Source organism: Lissotriton helveticus, chromosome 2_1 (assembly GCF_964261635.1).
Source record: "Lissotriton helveticus chromosome 2_1, aLisHel1.1, whole genome shotgun sequence".
Lineage (NCBI taxonomy): Eukaryota > Metazoa > Chordata > Amphibia > Caudata > Salamandridae > Lissotriton > Lissotriton helveticus.
The window spans coordinates 961,373,221-961,396,010 of NC_136059.1; the positions used below are offsets into that span (position 1 = coordinate 961,373,221).

Consider the following 22,790-nt stretch of genomic DNA (forward strand, 5'->3'; position numbering starts at 1 on the left):
TCCTTCACCAGCGCCCTCGCCCTCTTCTCGCTGGGGAACACCTTGCCCTGTAAGGTGTTGATCTGTGCTCCCAGGAAGATCTTCACTTGTTCCGGCTCCATTGATGATTTCTTCCAATGGATGGAGAACCCCAGGTTTATGAGCGTGCTGGTCACTGTATGTGCGTGCAGCTTGCATTTCTGGTATGAGTTTGCTTTCACCAGCCAGTCGTCCAGGTAAGGGTATACATGTATTCCCTGCCTTCTTAGGTGCGCTGCGACTGCTGCGAGGCACTTTGTGAAAACTCTTGGTGCCGATTTTAGACCGAAGGCCAGTGTCGTGAACTGGTCGTGGCTTTCTCCGACGGTGAACCTGAGCATGTGCTTGTGCTTCCTGTTCATTGGGATGTGCAGGTATGCGTCTTTGAGGTCTATAGTGACCATGAAGTCCCCGGTCTGCAACTGTGGGAGCACCTCTTGCAGGGAGGTCATTTTGAATTTTTGCGTTCTTATGAATTTGTTCACGAACCGTAAATCGAGAATGGGCCTCATTGTCTCGTCTACTTTTGGTACCAGGAAGTATGTTGAGTATACTCCTGTGTTTCTTTCCTTGAAGGGTACCCTTTCTATGGCCTGCTTCTGCAGGAGTTCTTTTGCTTCTTCCTGAAGGCACTGCAGCTGCTTGCTTGCTAGCGGCTTTCTTCTTGGTTTTCTGTTTGTTGGCCTCGCCTCCAACTCTATGCAGTATCCGAATTGGATAATGTTGAGGATCCATTTGTCTGATGTGATTCCTCTCCACTCCTGGAGGTGGAATCTTAATCTTCCTCCCACTGGTGTCCTGTGGTCGTAGGTGTCTAGTTTGTCTTGACCCATCTGTACGTGCTGCCCCCTGGGATCTTTTTTGTGGGTGGGCACACGGATTTTTTTGAAGTCACTTGGAGGTGGGCTGCTGGCCCCCTCTTCTATTTTGTCCCCGTCCATTTCTCCCTCGAAAGGACTGGCCTCTTTGTTGGTACTGCCAGGGCTGTTTCTGATGGCCCTGCTGACCCTGCGAGTCTGCCTGGTGCGTTTGCTGGAAAGCCTGGTGTGATGTACCTGGCTGGTTTCCGCCTCTTCCGCCGGGCCTCCGTGACGGGGTGCCCCTCTTGTTCCCTCTGAACTGCAATGCTCCCATGGATCTTGCTGTTTCGTTATCCTTCTTAAGTTGGCTGAGTTGCTCATCAACTGTTTGTCCGAAAAGCGTACTGCCGTTGAATGGTGTGTTCAGGATGCTGTGTTGCACCTCCGGTTTGAAACCGGATATCCTGAGCCAGGCGTGTCTCCTTTCCGTGACGCCCATCATCATGAGCCTGCTGGCGGTGTCTGCCCCATCCAGGGCCGTCTTAAGGCAAGAATTTGCAGCATTCTTCCCCTCTTCAATTAGCTTTTCGGCTTTCTGCTTGGCATCCTGGGGCAAGTCCTTCACCAACTGCCCCAGTCCCTCCATGATTTGGTACATGTGTCTGTTTACCAGGGCGTTGGAATTAGCCATGCGCCAGTGGGTCGCGGCATTCCGTTCGATCCTTCTGCCCACCAGATCCATCCTTTTGCTCTCTTTATCCGGTGGCGGGCCCGAGGTAGTGGGTACGTTAGCCCTCCTCCTTGCTGTGGCCGTGATAATGGAGTCTGCGGAGACCGTGCCCTGAATGTAGGCCGGGTCCTTTGCGGCATGCTTGTACTTCTTCTCAGTTCTGGGAGTTACTGCCTTGCATGTTGCGGGCTCCCTGAAAGCTTCCTTCCCCTGAGCCAAGACGCTCTCGAGCATCGGGAGGAACTGGCTCCTCGTTTGTGTTGGGAGCAATGTTTCCAGAAGGAAGTCTGCTTTCTGCTTCTCTTCGTCGAGCTTGAGCTTGAAAGCTGCTGCGGCAGATTGTATCACCGCGTTGTAGGCCCCGATGTCGTCCGGCGGCGAGGGCCTCGAGGGGTAGGTGTCGACCACCTCCTCCGGGCTGTCGGTGTCGACATCGATGTAATCTACCTCCTGAAGGTCATAGGGCGCCGACTCTGTGTCTGTCCTGCCCTCATCTTCCTCCCCATAGCTGTAGCTCTCGTGGGGATTCTCGTACTCCTCCTGGTCGTCGAACACCTCGACGTCCTGGTCTTGCTCGGTGACTTCGGCGACCTCTTCTTCTTCCTCCTCGACCGCCTCCAGCACTGGTGGCTTGGTCTTGTGAGGGATCGTGAAGGCCTTCATCCTTGCGTCGAAATCTTTTTTCCGCTGCATGAAGTTCTCCATTTCTGCCTCGAGGCGCCTTCTTTTCTTTTCCATCTCGGCCGCGTGTTCCGCGTCGGATGGTTCCGCCGCTCTCTTCGACGGATGGCTCGTCGCCGTGCCTCTCGGAGTCGAAGTTTTCGACGTCGAACCGGATATCGGGTCTCTGGTCGTCGTCGACAGTTTCGGGTCTTTCTCCCTCGTCGATCGATCCTTTTCGGGGACGATTTTCGACGTCTTCTGCTGATCAGCAGCTCTCGGCGCCGGGGACTCCTTCTCTGAGGATCCGCTGGGCCTGGGAGTAGTCGCGGACGCCGCCTTTTTTGGCGTCGGCGCTTTCGGGGTCTTGCCCTCGATTTTTCGAGACTCAGAGTCTCTCGGGTTCTTGGGGGCCGAAGAGTCTCCTACCTTGTCAGAAGTCTTCGTGTAATCGGTCTCTACGACCGTGTAGCTGTCGTCTTCGGCGGCAGCGTTGTCTTCTTCCTCGGAGGACATCCCCAGCTCGTAGAGCGACGGGGTCGGGGCCTTCCCCTGCAGGGCGGCGTGTGCTACCCTCTGCCTCTCTCTCACACGAAGGGTCTTCGGGGTGAAGGCGGAACAGGCGTTGCAGTCTCCGCTTTCGTGGTCCACCGGTAGGCAAAGGTTGCATACCGGGTGCTGGTCCTTCTGCGCGTACTTGTGGTGGCAGTTACGGCAGAACTTGAACGGCGTGTTGTCCATCCTCGAGCGTCCAGGGCCTCTCTGGTCGCGTGTTCGTCGACGGTCGTCGAAGATCTGGATGGAAAACGCCTTATCTTTGCTTGTCTTTCGTCGGTGAAGTCCCCTGGAGTCTTCAGATGACTTCTCCTCGTCTTTTCTGTATTTTCTTTCTTCTTTCTCCAAAAATGTCTGGAGCCCAAACGGGAACGATCCAGACCCGACCGCGGAAAAAAAGAATCTGAAGATGGCGCCCAAGAGTGGGAGCTTCCGCAGGAAGCATGCCGACGTCACCGGAAATACACCCAAAGGGGGTGTGACGCCGACGCCCACCTGGGCAAAGAGAAAAAAAAAAAAAACAAAGAAAAGACTACGAATCCGGACCCAACCACAAGACCGCGGAATAATGGAATAATGCACAGCATAGTGAATCCAGAAAGATTCACGCTGCAAAACACTACTTCCATGTGCCCCTTGCACTTGTTGTACGAGTATGCTTTTACCAGCCAGTCGTCGAGGTACGGGTATAAATGGATTCCCTGCCTCCTTAAGTGTGCTGCTACTGCCGCCAGACATTTTGTGAAAACCCTTGGTGCAGATTTGAGTCTAAATGCCAGCACTGTGAACTGGTAGTGAATTTTGTTGATCATAAACCTGAGGTGGTGTTGGAGTTTGGTGTTGATGGGGATGTGCAAGTAAGCGTCCTTTAAGTCGATGGTTGCCATGTAATCTCCTTGTGGTATAACCTCTTGGAGTGCTGTCATCTTGAACCTTTGAGTTTTTATGAACCAGTTTAAGAATCTTAGGTCTAGAATTGGACACAAGGTTCCTTCTACCTTTGGTATGAGGAAGTAGGTGGAGGATACCCCCTTGTTCCGTTGTTTGTGTGGTACTATTTCAATGGCTCTTTTCTTTAGCCGTTCTTTTGCTTCCTGCAGCAAATGTGTACGCTCCTTTGCTGAGAGTACTTTGCCTCTTGGCTTTCTATAAGAAGGTGGCTTTTCCAGATCTATACAGTACCCATATTGTATGAGGTTTAGTATCCATTTGTCTGATGTTATTTCCCTCCACTCCTGGAAAAAGGGTTTTATTCTGCCTCCTACTGGTGTTGTGTGTTGGAGGAACTGTTGTGGATCTTGATTCGTTTTTAGTCTTTGTGTTGACTCTTTCCGCACCCCCCGAGATCTTGGCTCGGTATGCGTTGGTCCTGCTGATGAGTCACTTGGATGAGGGCGGCTGACTCCCCCTCTGCCTGTTACCCCTTCCTCGGCCGCGCCCTCAAAAGGATTGTCCTCGGGGCTGGTACTGCCAGTTTTGCTGCTGCCGTCCCTGGTTATCTCCTTGATAACCTTGTTGGAAGTTTTGGTGTGATGCCACAGGTTGGTGGTTCCCCCTACCTGTTGGCCTCCTTGATGGTGTCCCTCTTCTCATACCTCTGAACTGCAGAGCCCCCATGGACCTAGCGTTTTCGTTATTCTTTTTCAGTTGGGTCAGTTTGTCATCAACTGGTGCACTGAACAATTGTTCCCCATTGAAGGGAATGTTGAGGATGTTGTACTGAACTTCATTCTTTAAGCCCGATATCCTTAGCCAGACATGCCTCCTTTCTGTGATCCCAGCATCATCTGCCTTCTTGATGTCTCTGCTGCGTCCAGGACAGACTTCAGGCATGTATTTGCCATGTTTTCCCTTCTTCTATCAGGCGGCTAGCCCTTCTCTGGTATTGCTCTGGTATGTGATTTAGGAGTTCGCCCACTTCTTCACAGTGCTGGTATGCCTGCCTGTTGATGAGCGCATTGGAATTGGCAATGCGCAGTGTATTGTCGCACTTCTTTTCACCTTCCTACCCATTAGGTCCATTCTCTTGCTCTCTGTCTGGTGGTGGGCCATAGTTAGTGGGTATATTTGCTCTCTTCCTAGCCGTGGAAGTGATGAACGAGTCGCTGGGACTGATCCCCTAATGTATATGGGGTCCTTGGAAGAAGGTTTGTATTTCTTTTCTGATCGTGGAAATACTGCTCTACACATAGCAGGCTCCCTGAATGCCTTCGTTCCCCCTGATCCAGTACACTTGGGAGCATGGGCAGGAACTGACTTCTAGTCTGAGATGCCAACAAGGTCTCCAAGAGGAAGCAAGACTGGGGTTTTTCTTCCGCTAGCTGCACTCCATATGTGTCTGCAGCTCTTTCGATGACTTGATTGTAGATCCCTATGTAGTCCGGCGGCGAAGGCCTCGATGAATAGGACTCTACACCCTCTACCGGGGATTCGGCACCGAGATCTTGCCACTGCAAGTCCTGAGCCTCTGAGGACGTTGAGCCCAGGTAAGTTTGCTAGTCTTCCTCCCCTTCGGCGTTGCCGTAGTACAGCTCTTACTCTTCAAGTTCAGGTGTGGTCGGTGGTTGAAAATCCTGACGCACCTTTCGGCTTCGGCCGTGGCTTTCAGCGGAATGCAGTAGAATTTCATCTTTTAATCGCAGTATCTCTTGCGTTGCAAGATGCTTACCATTTTGGCCTCTAGCCCTTTCTTCTTTATCCATCTCAGCCGCGTGTTCGGCTGCAAGGGTTTCGGCTTTTCTCTTTGCGGTAGTCGACGCCGAAGTCGAAACTGCTTTCGGGCCTTTGTTTTTCAATGTCGAGGGCTCTTTCGTGGCTGCTCTTCGGCGCCTTTCCCTGGTCTTGAGATTTCGCCGTCTGGGAGTCCTTTTCAGAGGAACCGACGGGCTGCTTGTCCCTGGATGCAGTTGTCAACGTAGAGTGCTTCGACGGCCCTGCTCCTTTTGAGGACTTTGACTTACTTCTGCAAGTATGAGTGGAGTGTTTGGGGTTTGACGACTCTTACCTCCTTCGAAGTTTTCTTTTCAACCTAGTCTATGGTGTCCTCCGGTCCTTCGGCAATGTTGTCTTGCTCTCCGCTGGGGAGTCCCAAATCTCAGAGCGTTGGATGTGTCCCCTGCATGTTGTAGTTTGCCCTTCTTTGCCTCTCCCTCACTCTTCAGGGTGAACACTGCACAGGCGTTGCAGTCCTCGCATCGATGGTCAAGCGGCAGGCAGAGATTGCAAACAAGGTGTTGGTCCTTTGGCACGTACTTGTGGTGGCAGTTTGCGCAGAATTTTAACTGAATTTAGTCCATCACCGCGCCCAGGGAGCCCCCTGTATGCGCATCCTCCGTAGAAACGACGAATTCTTCGATGTTCTCACTTCTTTCGTCGACTTCTGTCTTCACTTGTCCTCCGGTGTCTTCTCCGGTGAGATTAGATGTTTTTGTCCATTTTTTTGTTGATTTTTTTGTCGATTCTTATCGACAAAGTTTTGGAGTTCCTTCCCTGTTGATCCAGCCCCAACGGCAGAAAAAAGAATCTGAAGTTGGCGACCAAAGGTGGAAGCTTCCAGAGGAAGCGTGTCGACGTCACGAAGGACACCAAATGGTGGTATGTCGACGCCCACCTGGGCCTTGAAAAAAAAAAAAAAAAACACTACAATTCCGGACCCAACCACTAGATGGCGGAACAATGCACAGCATAGTGAATCCAGAAAGATTCACGCTGCAAAATTAGTCTTATCACTCACAGATTGAAGGAAACCACTGTTCAGGGAAATCTTTAAACCAAGGGACTGGATGGTGCTTCTCGATCTGAAGGATACCAACTTTGCAATCCTGATCTTTACACCTTCTAGTAATTCCCACAGTTCCCTTGTAAAGGGCAAATCTACGAATTCAAGGACCTTCCCTTTGAAATTTTATCTGCACCGCAATGCTTTAATTAATACAGCAGATTGTGGAGCATCTCCGGGCACAAGGGGAAAGGGTTAATCTTCCTAAATGAAAAGATCATGGTTCAATGCAACATTAAACTGCAGGAGCATTCAAATACTTTCATCACGATGCTTCAGGATGTGGGGCTTTTCTAAAAGAAAGAAAATCAGAATCGATTCCCAGTCAGCTGCTGACGTTTTGGGGCTACTTGGTGGACTCTGCTGAAGCCATATTGAGACTACTCATCAAAAATGTGGCAGGGATACAGAGGAACTTGCAAATATCTCTAATGCAGACAAATAAATCCTTTCATCATCAATACGGGTTATCTTCCGGGGGCTCCTGCACTACTAAGTCTCCAGCGCCTAAAGACGAACCATCTGCCAAACGGCCTGGCATATTCAGACCACGTATTTCTGTCAGGCGAAGGGAAGAGATTTGTTGATAGCTTGGTGACATAGAATGGAAGTACATTGGATCCAGTCCAAATTTGGTTATAGAGTATGACAAAGGCTCAGGGGTACTAGGTGAGGAAGTGTACCTACTGAAGGAGAGCAATGGGTAGAAGGGTGAGCATCACACATAACTGTCTAGAACTCCCTGCATCTCTAAGTCGAGAATTGAGCAAATGACATGAAGAAATGCTGCGCCTTACTATAGATCACCAATGTCTAACCAGTACAATATTGGCAAGAACAAGACTGGAATCTCTCACAGAGGGAGTTTTGGCATTTTTGCCTTCAGAAACAAGTGACCGCAGAACTCTTTCCGGGAGACCAGAATGTGTCAGTGTACTGGCAGTCATGGTATTTTCAGGATGCCAGTGGGTAAAAACAATATTGGAGTTGTTTCAAGCATTAATAAAGCAGTGGGGTATGCTCACAATGGACTTTTTAGTCTCTCGTCTGTACAATCAGTTCCCTGGCTAATTCAAGTGGAGGCCAGATCAGGGGTCAGTGGCCACCAATGGGTTTCTCCAATTCTGGAGATTGAGTCGGGCCAGGATTTTATTCCCTTTGTGATGATTTCAAGGACAGTGGTTCAGGTAAGGATGCAAGGGGCAGCCATGGCTCTGGTGATGCAGGTCAGAAGATCTCCAGTTTGGTTCCCAGTTCTGATGGATTTTTTTGGTATTTGCTGATCCCCACTGCCCCATCAGTGTATTCAGGTGAATTGGCAAGGGTATCGTCCCAGTTCCCCCTCCCCCCATGGTAGAGCGGGTCTCTCCACCTTACAGCATGGAGGATTACCAGGGACATTTTGGTAATCCCAGGGCTGTCTCAAGCTTCAGACTTGATCAATCTAGGCTGGTCCTAGGGGACCATGTGGTGGAGTGGTATCTTTGATAGGGTTTGGATCCAGTGGGAGCTCAATTTAATTAGTTATGAACTTACTCCTGGCCTTTTTAATGTTATCATGGTAGCTTTTGAGCATCAGTTTAAGTTCTTCCTTGTCTGAAGACTATTTGGAATTGCCAGCGCCTTTAAAGCCTTCTAGGCTAGTCGGGCTGCAGTATTCTGTACTGCCTGCAGTTTAGAAAGCAGAAACTCGTTGGCTGCCCCAGGTAAGCATTTCCGTAGTCAAGATGACTAATCAGTGCCTGGACTAATGTTTTCCTAGAAGTAGGTGGAAGCCAGGGAAAAGCTTTGGTACGAGCTTTATAAGAATTCAAGGAAATTGTCTGGGTACGGTCTTTCAAGAAGTCTGAAAACACTGAATCACTTTGTAATAGACCCCAATATTATATGGGAGACAGCATCGAAAGCTGTAGACAAATCCAGGAGCACAAGAATGGCTGGAGTGACCACATCAAAGAACCGCCTAATGGAGTCCATGAATGCAACGAACGCGGTCTTTGAGCTGTGGAATGCTCTGAATCCAGATGGAGATGGATCCGGAAGTCTATGTTCTTCTAGGAATGCAGAGAGCTAAAGATTTACAATAGTCTCAGAGATTTCACTAGAGAGGGAACAGCGAGATGGGGTGGTTGTTCAAAGGATTATCTGGGTCTGCGTTAAGACTGCAAGATAGGAGACACTTGGGCAGCTTTCCAGACATGGGGACTGAAGCAAAGTCCATAGAAAGTCTGAAGAGAGACCTGATGGAAGAGGCGATAGAGCTGGAGAGACTCGTCATAATACGGGGGGGGGGGGGGGGGGGTGGCACACAAATCCTGAGAGTAGAGGCTAATTGTAGCCACCTCTCAATCTGCTACAGTATAAGGACAGTATTTAAAGCTCTCCAGATAAAATGTAGCTTTACGAGAAGGCAGGCTGAAATCCAGAGAAACATCCGACAGACTCCGGATTGCAGGAATGTTTGCATGAATATAGTTTTTTCCTCAAAAAAGAGTTGGCTAAATAGACAATGCTGGTGATGCTGGGATGGGGTGAGTGCATGGACGGAGTTTGATAAAATCATCAAGCTTTTTTAAAAGTACTTTAGTGGAGTTGCCTGCTAGCTCAATTTTATTAGTTATGAACTTTCTCCGGGCCTTTTTAATGTTATGGTAACTTTTGAGCATCAGTTTAAGTTCTTCTTTGTCTAGAGGATTTGGGCCTTCACCATCACCTTACTAGCCACTTAACACTTGGATTTCTCCAGGTTATTAGCTCAGTCAAAAACCATGGGGCATTGCTTCTACTCAAAGTGGCAGGTGCCGGTTTAAGAGGTGAAGTGATCTAATGCCTGGACAAAAGAACTATGAAAATTAGAGCAACATTCAAGTTAGGGCTTCTAAGAGGCTCAGAAGGAAGGTGAGCCTTAGCAAATTAATGAAGAGACATTTCCATTGTCTAATAGACTGCTTAGTATCTCTTATGGATATTGAAGACTCATTTGCCTTTGGGATCAGGAAATTAATCAAATTGTGACTCGACCAAAGAAGAGGTGATGGGGGTTCACAATAGAGCTCTGGGGAATAAGAAAATATCAGAACTAAGGAGTGACCTGCTGAGTGGGTAGGACCCACAACAGTCGGAGGCCTAGGATGTCCATTTTGGCCAAAAGGTGGGCCACCTCAGTATCTGGGACATTTTCAGCATGGAAGCTAAAATCCCCCCCATGAGTAGAAAGTTGTTAGATTCAAATGAGTGCGGTGCGATGCCCTCTGCTAGCAGATGACAAATCTTTCTTGCCTCCATGTGGACGGTAAGTCATGGGCACCTGCCCAGAAATCCTTAGCTCAGAGGTCTATTCTGAAAACCCAATTCCACTCGCTCAGCTAGCAGTCTCAATAACTTCTATTTTTACTGTGCCACGGCCAGCAATAGCAACACCTCATCCTGGTCTGGACTCCTTTTTTGTAAACTCTTTATTAAACAGTATTAGACAAATTCACCTTTATATTACACAAGCAGGGGAATTACCAATTCCGAAATCTCGAGCTGGAACACAGTAAGACAAATAGCATTTTGCAGTTCAAGATAAATCAAGGGGTCACAAGAGTCTCAGAGTCATGGCCTGGAGTCTCAAGTTTAAGTTGATAGTTCTCCGGGCAGGCTAAAGTAATACACGGTAGCGCAGCTTAATTCAATCAAGTCTCTCTGAAAAAACATTGATCTGGGAAAAGGGAAGTTCAAAGGTCCTATAATTCCTACAGTGCAGTACAGGCCTTTATGAGTAAGAGAAACTGCCCTGGGTGCAGACCTGGGGAGTAGGATTAGGGACTTCCAGCCAAGGACTCTTCTTGATGGTTGAAGCCTTGTTGCAAGCAAAAGGGGAAACCGCCATAGGAGAAATGACCTCTGCTTTGTCAAGCCATAGGGAGCTAGAAGAGAAAGAAAACCTGCAGCTACAAAAGAATGTCTATCCTTCAAAATGTAAAAGAAAGTGACCAGAGCAGCAAAAAGACTAGTCATAAAGTGGTAGGGTGGTCGTGGGTGGAGACGGCAGCGGGTTGAGAAAGTGACCAGAGCAGCAAAAAGACTAGTCAATCAATCAATCAATCAAAAGCATTTGTATAGCGCGCTACTCACCCGGAGGGTCTCAAGGCGCTTGGGGAGGGGGGGTCCGCTACTGCTCGAACAGCCAGGTCTTGAGCTGCTTCCTGAAGGCGAGGTGGTCCTGGGTCCGGCGGAGGTGGGTCGGGAGGGAGTTCCAGGTCTTGGCGGCGAGGTAGGAGAAAGACCTTCCCCCTGTGGCGACTCTTCGGATGCGGGGGACGGCGGCGAGAGCGTGGCCGGTCGATCGGAGCTGGCGTTTGGGAGCGTAGAAATTGAGGCGGCTGTTGAGGTATCCTGGTCCTTGGTTGTGCAGGGCTTTGTGTGCGTGGGTGAGGAGACGGAAGGTGATTCTCTTGTTGACCGGGAGCCAGTGCAGGTCTCGCAGGTGTCCGGAGATGTGGTTGCGACGGGGGATGTCCAGGATGAGCCTTGCTGAGGCGTTCTGGATCCGCTGGAGTCTCTTCTGGAGTTTGGCGGTGGTTCCGGCGTAGAGGGCGTTGCCGTAGTCCAGTCGGCTGGTGACGAGGGCCTGGGTGACCGTCTTCCTGGTCTCGGTGGGGATCCACCGGAAGATCTTGCGTAGCATGCGTAGGATGTTGAAGCACGACGAGGAGACGGCGTTGACTTGTCTGGTCATGGAGAGGGATGAGTCCAGGATGAAGCCCAGGTTGCATGCGTGGTCTGTTGGTTTGGGTGCGCTGCCCAGGGCTGGGGGCCACCAGGAGTCGTCCCAGGCGGAGGGTGAGGATCCCAGGATGAGGACTTCCGTCTTGTCAGAGTTCAGTTTCAGGCGGCTGTTTTTCATCCATTCGGCTACCTCCTTCATCCCTTCGTGTAGGTTGGCTCTGGCGGTGGCGGGGTCGTTGGTGAGGGAGAGGATCAGCTGGGTGTCGTCGGCGTAGGAGATGATGTTGAGGTTGTGCTGTCGTGCGATGGCTGCGAGGGGACTCGTGTAGACGTTGAAGAGGGTTGGGCTGAGCGAGGAGCCTTGAGGAACGCCGCAGATGACTTCGGTGGCTTCTGATCTGAACGGTGGGAGGCAGACTCTGTGTCCTTCCGGCGAGGAAGGAGATGGTCCACTGCAGCGCCTTCTCCCGGATTCAGACGTTGCTGAGGCGCTGTACTAGGGTACGGTGGCAGACGGTGTCGAAGGCCGCGGAGAGGTCTAGGAGGATGAGGGCCGCTGTTTCTCCGTTGTCGAGCAGGGCTCGGATGTCATCGGTGGCTGCGATCAGGGCGGTCTCGGTGCTGTGGTTGGTCCTGAAGCCAGACTGCGAGAGGTCGAGGGATCCGTTCGTCTCGAGGAAGGCGGCCAGCTGCTTGTTGACGCTCTTCTCGATGACTTTTGCGGGGAACGGGAGCAGCGAGATGGGTCGGTAGTTCTTGAGGTCGGAGGGGTCGGCTGATGGCTTCTTTAGTAGGGCGCTGAGTTCGGCGTGCTTCCAGCTCTCCGGGAAGGTAGCGGTGTCGAAGGAGGTGTTGATGATGTCCCGCAGGTGGGGTGCGATGACAGCGTCGGCCTTGTTGAAGACGTGGTGAGGGCAGGGGTCTGTCGGAGATCCGGAGTGGATGGTGTTCATCGTGCGGATGGTGTCTTCGGTGCTGATCGGGGTCCAGGCGCGGAGGGTGTTGGTGGGGGCGGTGGTTCGGTCGTGGCGTGCGTCGGTTGAGTGCTGAAGCTGTTGTGTATGTCCGTGATCTTGTCGTGGAAGTATGAGGCGAGGGAGTTGCAGAGGTCTTGCGAAGGGGTGATGTCGTTGTTTCGGCCGTTGGGGTTGGAGAGCTCTTTGACGATGTTGAAGAGTTCCTTGCTGTTGTGTGCGTTGTTGTCCAGTCGTTCCTTGAATGCAGTTTTCTTGGTGGTGTGGATCAGTTGGTGGTGTTTTCGGGTGGCGAGCTTGAGGGTAGTCATGTTGTCCGATGTTGGGTCTCTGCGCCAGGCTTTCTCAAGGGCTCTGCAGTTCTTCTTCGAGTTCTTGAGTTCGTCGGTGAACCATGGGGCTTTTTTGCTGCCGGGTCTGTTAGGCGGGGTCCTCAGAGGGGCGAGGTCGTCTGCGCAGTCGCTGATCCACATCGTGAGGTTGGTGGCCGCTTGGCTGGGGTTCGCTGCGCTGGTGGGTGGGTTCCTGCTCAGGGAAGTTGCGAGTTGATCGGCTGTGATCTTGTTCCAGCTTCTGCGTGCAACCTGTTGCTGGTGGTGATGGATCGTGGTCCTTTTGAAGCAGAAGTGGATGTAGCTGTGGTCCGTCCAGTGGAGTCCGGTGGCGTGGCTGAAGGCGATGTCCTTGCTGGAGGAGAAGACGGGGTCGAGAGTGTGTCCGGCGTAGTGGGTGGGGGTGGTCACCAGTTGCTTGAGTCCGAGGTTGGCGAGGTTGTCCAGCAGGGTGGTGGTGTTGCGGTCGTTGTTCTCCAGGTGGAAGTTGAGGTCCCCGAGGAGGATGTAGTCAGCGGAGGGGAGGGCATGCGGGCTGACGAAGTCGGCGATGTCCTCGCTGAATTGTGTGCGTGGTCCCGGGGGTCTGTAGATGAGGGTGCCTCTGAGGGTGGTCCTGGGGTTGATGTGGATCTGGAAGTGCAGGTGCTCGGCGGGTGCGAGGGTGTCGTCGGTGTTGGTCGTGATGCGGATGGAGTTCCTGTGGATGATGGCAATGCCTCCTCCGGTCTGGTTGACGCAGTCATAAAGTGGTAGGGTGGTCGTGGGTGGAGACGGCGGCGGGTTGAGAAGGAAGAGGGAGAAGTAAAATATAAATAAAAAATAAAAAAGGACTTACCTGCTGCTCCACTCCGCTCTCGCCTACCTCGCTGCTTCTCTCGTTGGCGGGGATGGGCCCTCAAGGCACAGGATCCACACCCAATCCAGAAGCTACTCTCACATGAGAGCAGTGCCAGGATTGGTCTGAGTGGCCTAGTTTGGCGCTCAGACAGAGCATTGGAGCCTGTGCCTTTTCTCCAACCCGGCTATGTAACACCGCCAGGTTGGAGAACCATAAGTGGGCATGTGTGTTTGGCCGGCTTAGGACAGCCAGCCAAACACACATGGTAACTTATAAGTGCACACTACTCTTCCCTGACATACCCCAACCTGCCCCATACTTACCACGGGGCACAGACAGCCTAAATAAAATAAAATAAAATGACAATAACTATTTTATTTGCTGGCACGGGCTGTGCGGTGACGCTCCCCGGCGAATACAGAGGAGCCTTAGCAGAGAAAGACTGAGGGGCAGAATACCTAGATTTAGTTGAGATGATGAAGTTCGGTAGAACAGTAGTAAAGTCTTAGCGTGGTGGTGGCCTCTCCAGGTGGAGGAGCAGGATTCCTACCGAGGTTCAGGCACAGATGGGCAAGCCTTTGGCATGCCCATTGCAGGAGTCCACAATGGTCCTAAATAGATGGCTCAGAGTAAAAAGCAGAGTGCTTGGCCCTCTAACCGCCCCAAAATTCCGACCTAAATGTCAACCATGTAGTGAGGCAGAGCAGCTAACTCCCTCCGCTCAGTTGGCAACCCGGAGAGTGAAAGCTGAAGGTACAATAAAGAGTGTGTGCTAACAGTAAACTAACCAAAGTTAAAACACACCAGGAAGTCCAAATTAGGCTGAACTTGTCCACCTGAGAATCGTCAGGAAAACCAGGTAGGAAGAGAGATGTACCCACCTTTGCCAACCAGACGCCTCAGGTGAGGGGAGGGGGAGGTGAAGCACACCTCAGTCCCCTCCATCTTCAAGAGGTGACCCAGACAATTTGGAAGAGGCTCATGCCCACTCTCACTGGAGGGTGGCATATTATAGGTGTACCCACCTCAAAGAAGGGACCCATTGATCCAAATCTGTACACCCCTTTAAACCCCCCTAAATTTAGTATTTAGGGGCAACCCTGATCCTTGCCTTCTCAGATTCGGGGAAGAAAGAAAAAGAACCAAAGAGCTGTGCTGTCCCAGGAAGACGAGGAAACCTACTGCTTTGGCCCTAGCCCTACTGGCCTGTCCCGACTCCGACCTGCCTACTGTAAAGAAACCAGCATGATCAGCAGCGCCCCCCCCACCGGAGCCCTGCACTCACCTTACAGACTGTCTCTGTGAGCACCGGATTTGCTCACCAAAGACTCCAAGACCAGAATCAGGATTCAGGCAACTCAACGATTCTCCACCACTCTGCACTCAACGCCCATGGCCTGAGTTTGAGTGGCCCAACACCACGAGGAGGTCCTCCCCACAGCGATCCGGACCTCCCTTAAGTTTCAAGACAACACCTGAAGGGCCCCCCCCCCCCCGACCAGAGCTAGTAAAGAAACGAGACGACAAAAGACACCCCTGCACCCGACGCCCCACAGCCTTGGGTGGCACAACAGCCTGTGTCCAGGCATCATCCAAGAACCCAACTTACTTACCTCTCCAGCCGGTGGTCACCTTCAGGAAGTCTCCCTGACAAAGCCTGCGGGAACTTTGCCAAACTAAAAGGTCTCCAATGAGAATAACGGGGTGCAGACGTCTTCTTGGCACCTCACCCTGCACCCGGCCACACCAGTGCTGCTGGTGGTGCAGCTCCTGTGCCGTACCAGTGCCGCTGGTGGTGCAGCTTCTGTGCCAATTGTTGGCCCCTGAAGTACTGACCTTAACTCCAGGAGCTTTTCTCTCACAGAGTGTCTGTGCTCGTAAGCAGCCCCTAACCAAAGGACCCTAGCCCCATTAGCTAACATTGGGCCCCAGCACTCTGCACCCGGCAGCCCCAGTGCAGCTGGTGGTACAACTTGAGTGCCTACCTAGACCTTGGTCCTAACCCCCAAAACTCCCACTCGTGAGACGTTTACTTCCCTGTGAAACAGATTCCCATTTTTTTCCCCATAGGAACCCATGGTATGAGTTCTAAGTGTTGAACTGTTGTTTTGTGTGGAGGAAAAAATCATTACAACTTAACCAAGAAAAGACTTACTTACCTTGTATTTTGAGATGCCCCTGTGTGGTATCTAGGCATAACACCCCAATAATCAAAGTAATCCAAAGGTAAAGTATTCTAAAAGTAATTATTGTGAAATGTAAACTGCTTTTTGAACCAATACCAACCTGTAACTATTGCAAATTCATCAACAACTGCGTTCCTTGTGAAGACTTGCATCAGAGTATATTTTACTATCCTGTGCCAAGCCCTGCTTGGTTCTAAAAAAAAAAAAAATACATAAGTATACCATTTTTATACCTACCCAATCGATCTGGATTCAGGTTCCGAGTGTGTGCCATCAGTCTTGATTGAGTGAATACAATAAATGCTTAACACACCCTCTGGATAAGCCTAACTGCTCGCCCACAATACCACACAGAGAGCTGTTAGTACTTACCTAATTTAGCCTCCGCTATATCTCTCGGGACTCTCTGGACTATGAACACTATAGCTTACGTTGGTATAGTATATACAGAGTCAAGCTTCCTCCAGCTCCAAAACACAAATGTAGTTAATCTTTGAAACCTTGAACCATCTAGTTTGAATCTTAAAGCGTTCAATTATCCACCGGTCCAAAACAGGTTGTTCAAAAAAGAAAAAAAACCCTCACAGTAAAACACACTCAGATGCCAACCTCTCAAAATAAATAAAGATCCATTGGCAGAGACTTGAAAAATGTCATCCTCCAACTCTTAACTCTAAAAACAACAGCTCTCTTCAAACACTAAAAAATGTATTTGATGACAATCTTCTGGTTCCACCTGCCTCACCCCCGCCCCCACCAATGAATTTAGGACTATGGGCAACAAACAAGATGCATTTCTACTCAGTTGTGTAAAGAAGTCACAAGCGTCCTTAAAATATCTGCTTTGGTGGGAAAAATTAATTTATATACTGGAGAACTTGTAATGGATTATTACCTTTATTTCAAAATGTTCACCATCTATCCCAAATCGCTTCATTAAAGGCAGTGCTGTTGCTTTGAGGAGATCAACCTGAGGAGAAGACAGACAAGCATCAGCCACTGTTCTAAATAGGCTAGTTGAGTTAATCTGCAATATGGTGTTCAATGTCTTTTATAAAAACGTGAAGCATAATAGAATATTCCCTTAGAAATTTTATAAAATGTAAAACAATCAAAAAAAGGTTAACCCTCTTACATTTATTTTTGTAAAAAACAAAAAAAGGTAGTATATCACCTAATCGAACTCGTGCAGATCCATTTGACAGTCTAGGATATTTTTTTCCAATCGGTATCTCCAGAGCAAATAAAGTTGGTTACATTACTTTAGGCTCACCGGTAGTGCTCAAAACACTTTGCAAATCAAATATTATTTTGTCAAAGTCATGGTTTTGCCAAGTTATCCAGCTACATATACTAACGATCGATTATGGCTTAAGCTTAGAATTTCTAATTTCATTATTCATATGCACAGTGAAGATGCAAGTTAACTTTTTTACTGGCCGACCAGTGTAATGAAACAGGATAACATTTTTTGTAGCTGTGGCCACTCTTACCTCCCAAGAATGGTACTCCTTTATTTTAAATTGCACGACACTTAGTGAGCTGTCTTAGATAGCCCAGAGAGCTGCAAAATGCAGTCAGACATCTAAATATTTTACACTTGAAATACTAACCTTATTAACTGTCACCGAAATGGTGCATTAAACAATAAGCTACCATTTCATTGCGACAGATGTGACTTTCCCAATTTATATTCAATTACTCATCCTCAATTTACAAATATGCCTACATTAAAAAACTTGGCCATCGCGGCTGGACCTCGATTTTGAAATCTGTGTTGGTGAGTGTTAGGAGTGGACCACATTTCTCCTACGGTCGTCATGTTTATCTTCCCTTCACTTAATTCCAATTTTCTGGTTTCAAATTTCAAATGCAACCGTTAAGATCAACTCAGCTTCTGCTCAGGACAAAATTATGGCATCATGTGCAAAGGACAACATATTAGGTTTTCCAACCACTGTGCTAAATACATCCTTGGATAACTAATAACGGACCTGTGTGCTATTGTTATTTACAGGCAAACAAAATTAGACCTGCACACCCTACCCTTACTATAAACTTTTTTTATTTATTTAAGTTTTGCACATGTCTCAATTATGCAAGAGCCAAGCCCATCTCATGCAGTATAGCCTGCATGTGTGCAGTGTTGAACTCTGTACAAAAATGTATAGGCACAAACCGTTCTTAGGTAAATGTCTACATAGTGATTCATGGTTTCTGAATTCTGGATCATACACAAATTATTCACTACGTTATACATTTCAGTATCCGACTCCATGGGAGCTTCCCCTTGATGATCCATGGTTATCAAAGAAATGCTGAATGGGCTATTCCACTCCTATTGCACTTTCATACTGTGGCATCTTGGTTTCATCAGGTTTCAGTATTTAATCACCACAGGCTTCTTAGAAAAAGTAGCATTTGCAGACATGTCTGCATGTTCCGACCAAACACCATTGACAAATATCAGGATTCAAACTAGCTCATGATATTCAGAAGACTGCAAGAACACTCCCTTCAATCCTTCCACATTGAGTATATTGAGGAGAAATATCTAACGTGTCATTGTTTGTGAGCGTGTTGGGCTTATTTAATTCCTGCAACCTGCGACAGATCCTTTTAATCAATGACTTTGGCATAATCATCCTTAGTATGAGTGTAATATAGCTGGCTCACTACTGATCATTTCAATTTGTTTCCAGGATAAAAATGAGTCCTTGACCAAAAGCAACTAGTCTCAAAAATGTTATCATACTGGCTGGTAATCTTCACAAGAGAAGTCCAAGTTTTTCTTGTGCCTTCAGCTGTGCAGCCCAATTCATTTTACATGCTTTATTAATGGCACTCACTTGATTTGATCTGTTTTGGTAACTAGATTGATCAGTAGTCACCCTGAAGTAATTGGGTGAGGTGAGCAGACACCTAAAATCTCTGTAAATTACAAGAATCTAGGATCTCATCTCTTCTTTTGAGATTTTACAACTAAATAATTTCATTCACCTTCTCACGCTGAAAATGTTAAGCACAGGGGGCCGAACTGAATATTAGATCACATGCGTTTGACGCTATATAAAAAACAATTCAAAGTCATTGACTGTTTACTCATTTAAAAAATTGGACAGCAGCTAAACTCTTCCCAAAGTAGTCAAACAAAATATTGGGGTTCGCTCAAATTTCCTTTACATAGCACACATTTTTCCCAAATGTAATACTTAAATTTTTTTTGCCATGTTTTGTTATATAGATACTTGGCTTCACCTGGGGAGCACACAACTTTGACCTTCATTTCAGCATCCTCGTCACCATCTTCCGATATGAGACTAAAAGCAAGTTTTACAAGAAGGTACGTACGGTCTATGCCCAACTTCATCTTGACCCTCCTGTAAGCCAGAAAAGGAAAAGATTCAGAACTGCATTTTGTCTTGGATTCGCCAACTCCTGCAACTGCATTGTTACACATATTTAAATTAACTTTTTACTCCCATATTTGTCAATTAGACAAAAGGTATTCAAAAAGACACAGCTAAAGTGGTTGGTTGGCGAAACCAAAACTGAAGGCTCATTTCAGACAAGATAAACAATGGCTGTGGTTCTTTATAGCCTGAGTAACTATGGAATTCAAGTCTATTCTGTGGTTTAACACCCAGGTTTTAAACCCCTATGATCTGTGCCAATATTTAGAATGCTCATTTTGAGAACAAAAGCAAACACATAGTGGCACAGTTCACATCAAATGTAGATGATAAATGTCACTTGAAATTATATAACGAAATATGGGCCAATTAGCATATTTCCAGATAGGTACTTACTTCAGCAGTCTTCAGTGCCAAAGAAAATTAACTCCATGTGATAACGGTTTTCCACATGAAAAAGATACAAGGGAGAGAAGAGTAATACCGCCAGCTCCTCTTGCCAAGAAGGAGGAGAATACTCCAGCTTTCCCACTAATACATTTTAAGAACACATCCTGCCATAAGAGTCTTTCACACTGGGGCATTTTGATAGATACCACAGACAGCACAAACCTTTAGGGATACTAACTGAAATGCAGTTTACACAACTTGAGAACATTATGCAGCAATATGTGATCTACAAAATCCAGTACTTCGATTTAGGAATAATATTTTAGATTACTAGATTTCTCTTATAGTAAGTTCATTACTGTATTTGTAGCTAGGTACATACAATTGGGCCTCTACACATGCCAAAAACAAAATAGCCAGCCAACCAGAAGGTATTTGCTGCTGCGGAAAAATTATATATTGATGCTAGGATTGGATAAAATTACTAACTTTGGGTCAAACTTGTCTTTACAAAGTCATTCTTCAGCAAACATGCATACAATTGTTTAGAATACGCAGTATGGGCCCATTACAAATGATTTGCACAACTATTTAGTAATCCAAAGACTGATTGCAATATCCAAATGTTTCCTTTGTATTTCTTAAGTAGATTAAGTAGCCACAAAAAAAAGCTACTTGCATTCGATATCAATATTTTAGGAGCACACTGTATCTTCCAGCAGCAGAATTCTCACACGAATACCATCCAGATGCTGTAATGAAACGCCACATCCAATTTTTGCAGGCTCATCCTTTCAGGGTTGAGGAAGAGGCAATAAGGCTGGAAAAGTCATTGACTGGCCCATGCGAAAGGCAGGCAGTTCTTTCAATTAGAAAGAAGGGCATGTACAAAGAACCAGTTTATCTGGATATGACAAACTTGAAAGTTGTTGGACTGTAAGGGACGCTTATTCACGGACCCTACAGGGAAAGTTATTGCCTCTAGAAAAACAATTATCAATGTCAGTAGACAGAACCTGGCAATACTACATTGGCAAAACCGAAGGAAATGATGGACGGAGCGTTGACAATACAAGCACTCACCCCCAGTCAACTGATCTGGGTTTAATCCATCACCATTCTTTAGCCCACTCTGCCACCCCAGTTCAGACATGGCCATATGCAAATCAGTCTGACCCTGTGCCTCATGGGAACAGTCCAGCCCGAACTGCCAAGCCATGCCTTCCCTGGACCGGAAACAAGCTTCCCAGGACCGGTTTCTGGCATTGCAGCCGTCTTCAGCCAGGCTTGCTTGAATCCAGTGGCAAAGTGAGCAAGGGACTCACGTCTGAGGATACCCTGCCAACTTATGGCGAACAAAGCAAAACCAAACTACATTGGCTCCAATGGTGAGGACTTGAAGAAAGCAAAAACTAAACTCAAATTTAATTGCAGAACTTTAGTGATGACTTGCAGAACTAAGGTTAGTAAAGTCGGCATAGGAAGAAAGAAAGATGGTGGAATTTTCCTAGTCATGTGCACTTCAGGTACCCCACCTTAGGGGTGGTCCTAGCCTGAGGGTTAACATCTCGTGACTAGCTAATTTTTCCGGCTGTCCTGGTGCCAGATTGGGCCCTGGGCAGGGGGTGGCATTTACCCAGTTTGGTTGATGCTAGTGTTGCATAGGCAGTGGAGTTCTTTGAAGCCTCCTACCTTGATATGCTGATTACAAGTCATCCTGCATGGAGGTGGTGATAACACCGTTTCCGACCTCAGTGAACAAGGGCGCTCACCTCCAGGGGGTCAGAAATGAGTCTGGTGGCAGGCTGGGCAGGACGAGTCAACTAATACACTAGAAGCTGGTAGGTTTTCATGAGGTACTTCTAAGGTACCCTCTGGGTGCATGATTAATAAATTCATCTGTGGAATCACTGTGGGTTTATTAATACAAGGTATTTGATACCAGACACCACAGGTTACAAGTGCCCAGTACATACCTTAAGATAGTTCCCTGTTCACTTATACTGTCAGGAATTTAACTAGCCAGCACAGGGGCCTGTCTGCTCGTGCAGATATGTCCTCACATGCAAAATAATGCACCCTGCCTTCGGGCTGCAAGGCCTGCTGTAGGGGTGAATTACAATTACTACTTGCAGTGTTGGGAACAGCACACATGGTGTGTTCTATGTTGTGTGTTCACATTTTAGAGCGCCTTGTCACACAGCCTGCAGCAGCAGTCTGCATGAGTTTGGTGCAGTCTCTCTTAAAGAGGCACAAGATAAGCTGGAGCTCTTAGAGACCCCCTTTAGTACAGATGTCCCAAGTACTAGGTGTACCACTTACTAGGGACTTAGAGGCCTGGTCAGTAGGGGTTCAATTGACCAGGTACCTTGTTTGGGGAACGAACACTGGCACTGGGGGCTAGTGGGAACCCAGTGCACTCCAGTCAAGTTTGCTGCATCAAATACCAGACAAAAAATGAAGGTGGTGGGGAGGGGGCTTAAAAACCCAAGAACATTTTCTACAGGTGTCAATGAAGGCACAGATGGTGGGCCGTTCTTGAAAATTGCACCAAGGCAGGGGCCTGTGGAGGCACAAGGTCCTCTGGCATCTGGGCCAGAGCTGCAGGAACCACTAAACATGCAGGATCAGGCCCAAGCTTCAAGAGTGGCCACAGAGCAGTGGCCTTCCTAAAACAATGAACGGCCTTATCAAAGGGCTTCAGGCTGAGAAGGGTTAGCAGATGGAGTCTGGTATTAAGGGTTGGAAATGGTTCACATAACAAGGAAGAGAACCTCTCCTCACTACAGCGTCTTTTGTGGTTTTTGTTTAGTTAGACTTCTTGTCTTGCTACTTCCTAATGGGTCTCTGGGTGCACTGAATACGAGAGTGACAAGCCAAGTGACAGTGGTGGTACTCTGGACAGCCGAAACAAATGATGTATGTTAACAATAAGAATCTTTTTTAGACATATACAGTATAGTTTAAACCTTGCAACAATAGGAGACATTTGACTTAGTTGCTGTTTAGAACGGAGGGATGTTGTCAATTAAGTACTAAGAGGCCTTTTGGAATCATATCAATGAGACGCAAGGAAACATAACCACCCCAGTCCTTCCTGTGTGATCACTTCTGGTAGGGCGAAGCTGTGGCTATGCCGCATTGTGCCCCCAGGAGAGTCATTGCTGTGAGAAGACCATTTCCTGGTCCTATAGCTCCTGGAAGCCACACATAAGCTGGAGAATCTGTGTGAAGCAGTGCATTTCGGAAATAAGTAGTTTTAGACTTCAAACTGGGGGCAAAGGGATATGTGTGGTAATTTCAAAATAAATTATTCATTTTAGATAGTAGATAAATCACTCATGAATAAAAATCAAAGGACTTCAATACCAGTAAGGAATAGAGCGAGAAAAAAAAAAAA

General features: G+C 47.9%; 1 protein-coding gene across 2 annotated transcripts in view; it reads right to left on the reverse strand.

Moving 5' to 3' along the window:
- RCL1 (RNA terminal phosphate cyclase like 1) overlaps nucleotides 1-22,790 on the reverse strand; it is a 395,384-nt gene that overhangs the window by 298,957 nt on the left and 73,637 nt on the right. Inside the window, exons 4-5 of one of the 2 annotated variants that reach the window (XM_078675711.1) lie at nucleotides 18,846-18,967; nucleotides 16,483-16,557 (exon numbers count right to left, since the gene is read on the reverse strand). In XM_078675711.1, the coding sequence (XP_078531837.1) occupies nucleotides 16,483-16,524 (42 nt within the window). In that variant the 5' untranslated portion in view covers nucleotides 16,525-16,557; nucleotides 18,846-18,967. The remainder of the gene's footprint in view (nucleotides 1-16,482; nucleotides 16,558-18,845; nucleotides 18,968-22,790) is intronic. The other variant, XM_078675710.1, reaches the window with a different exon arrangement.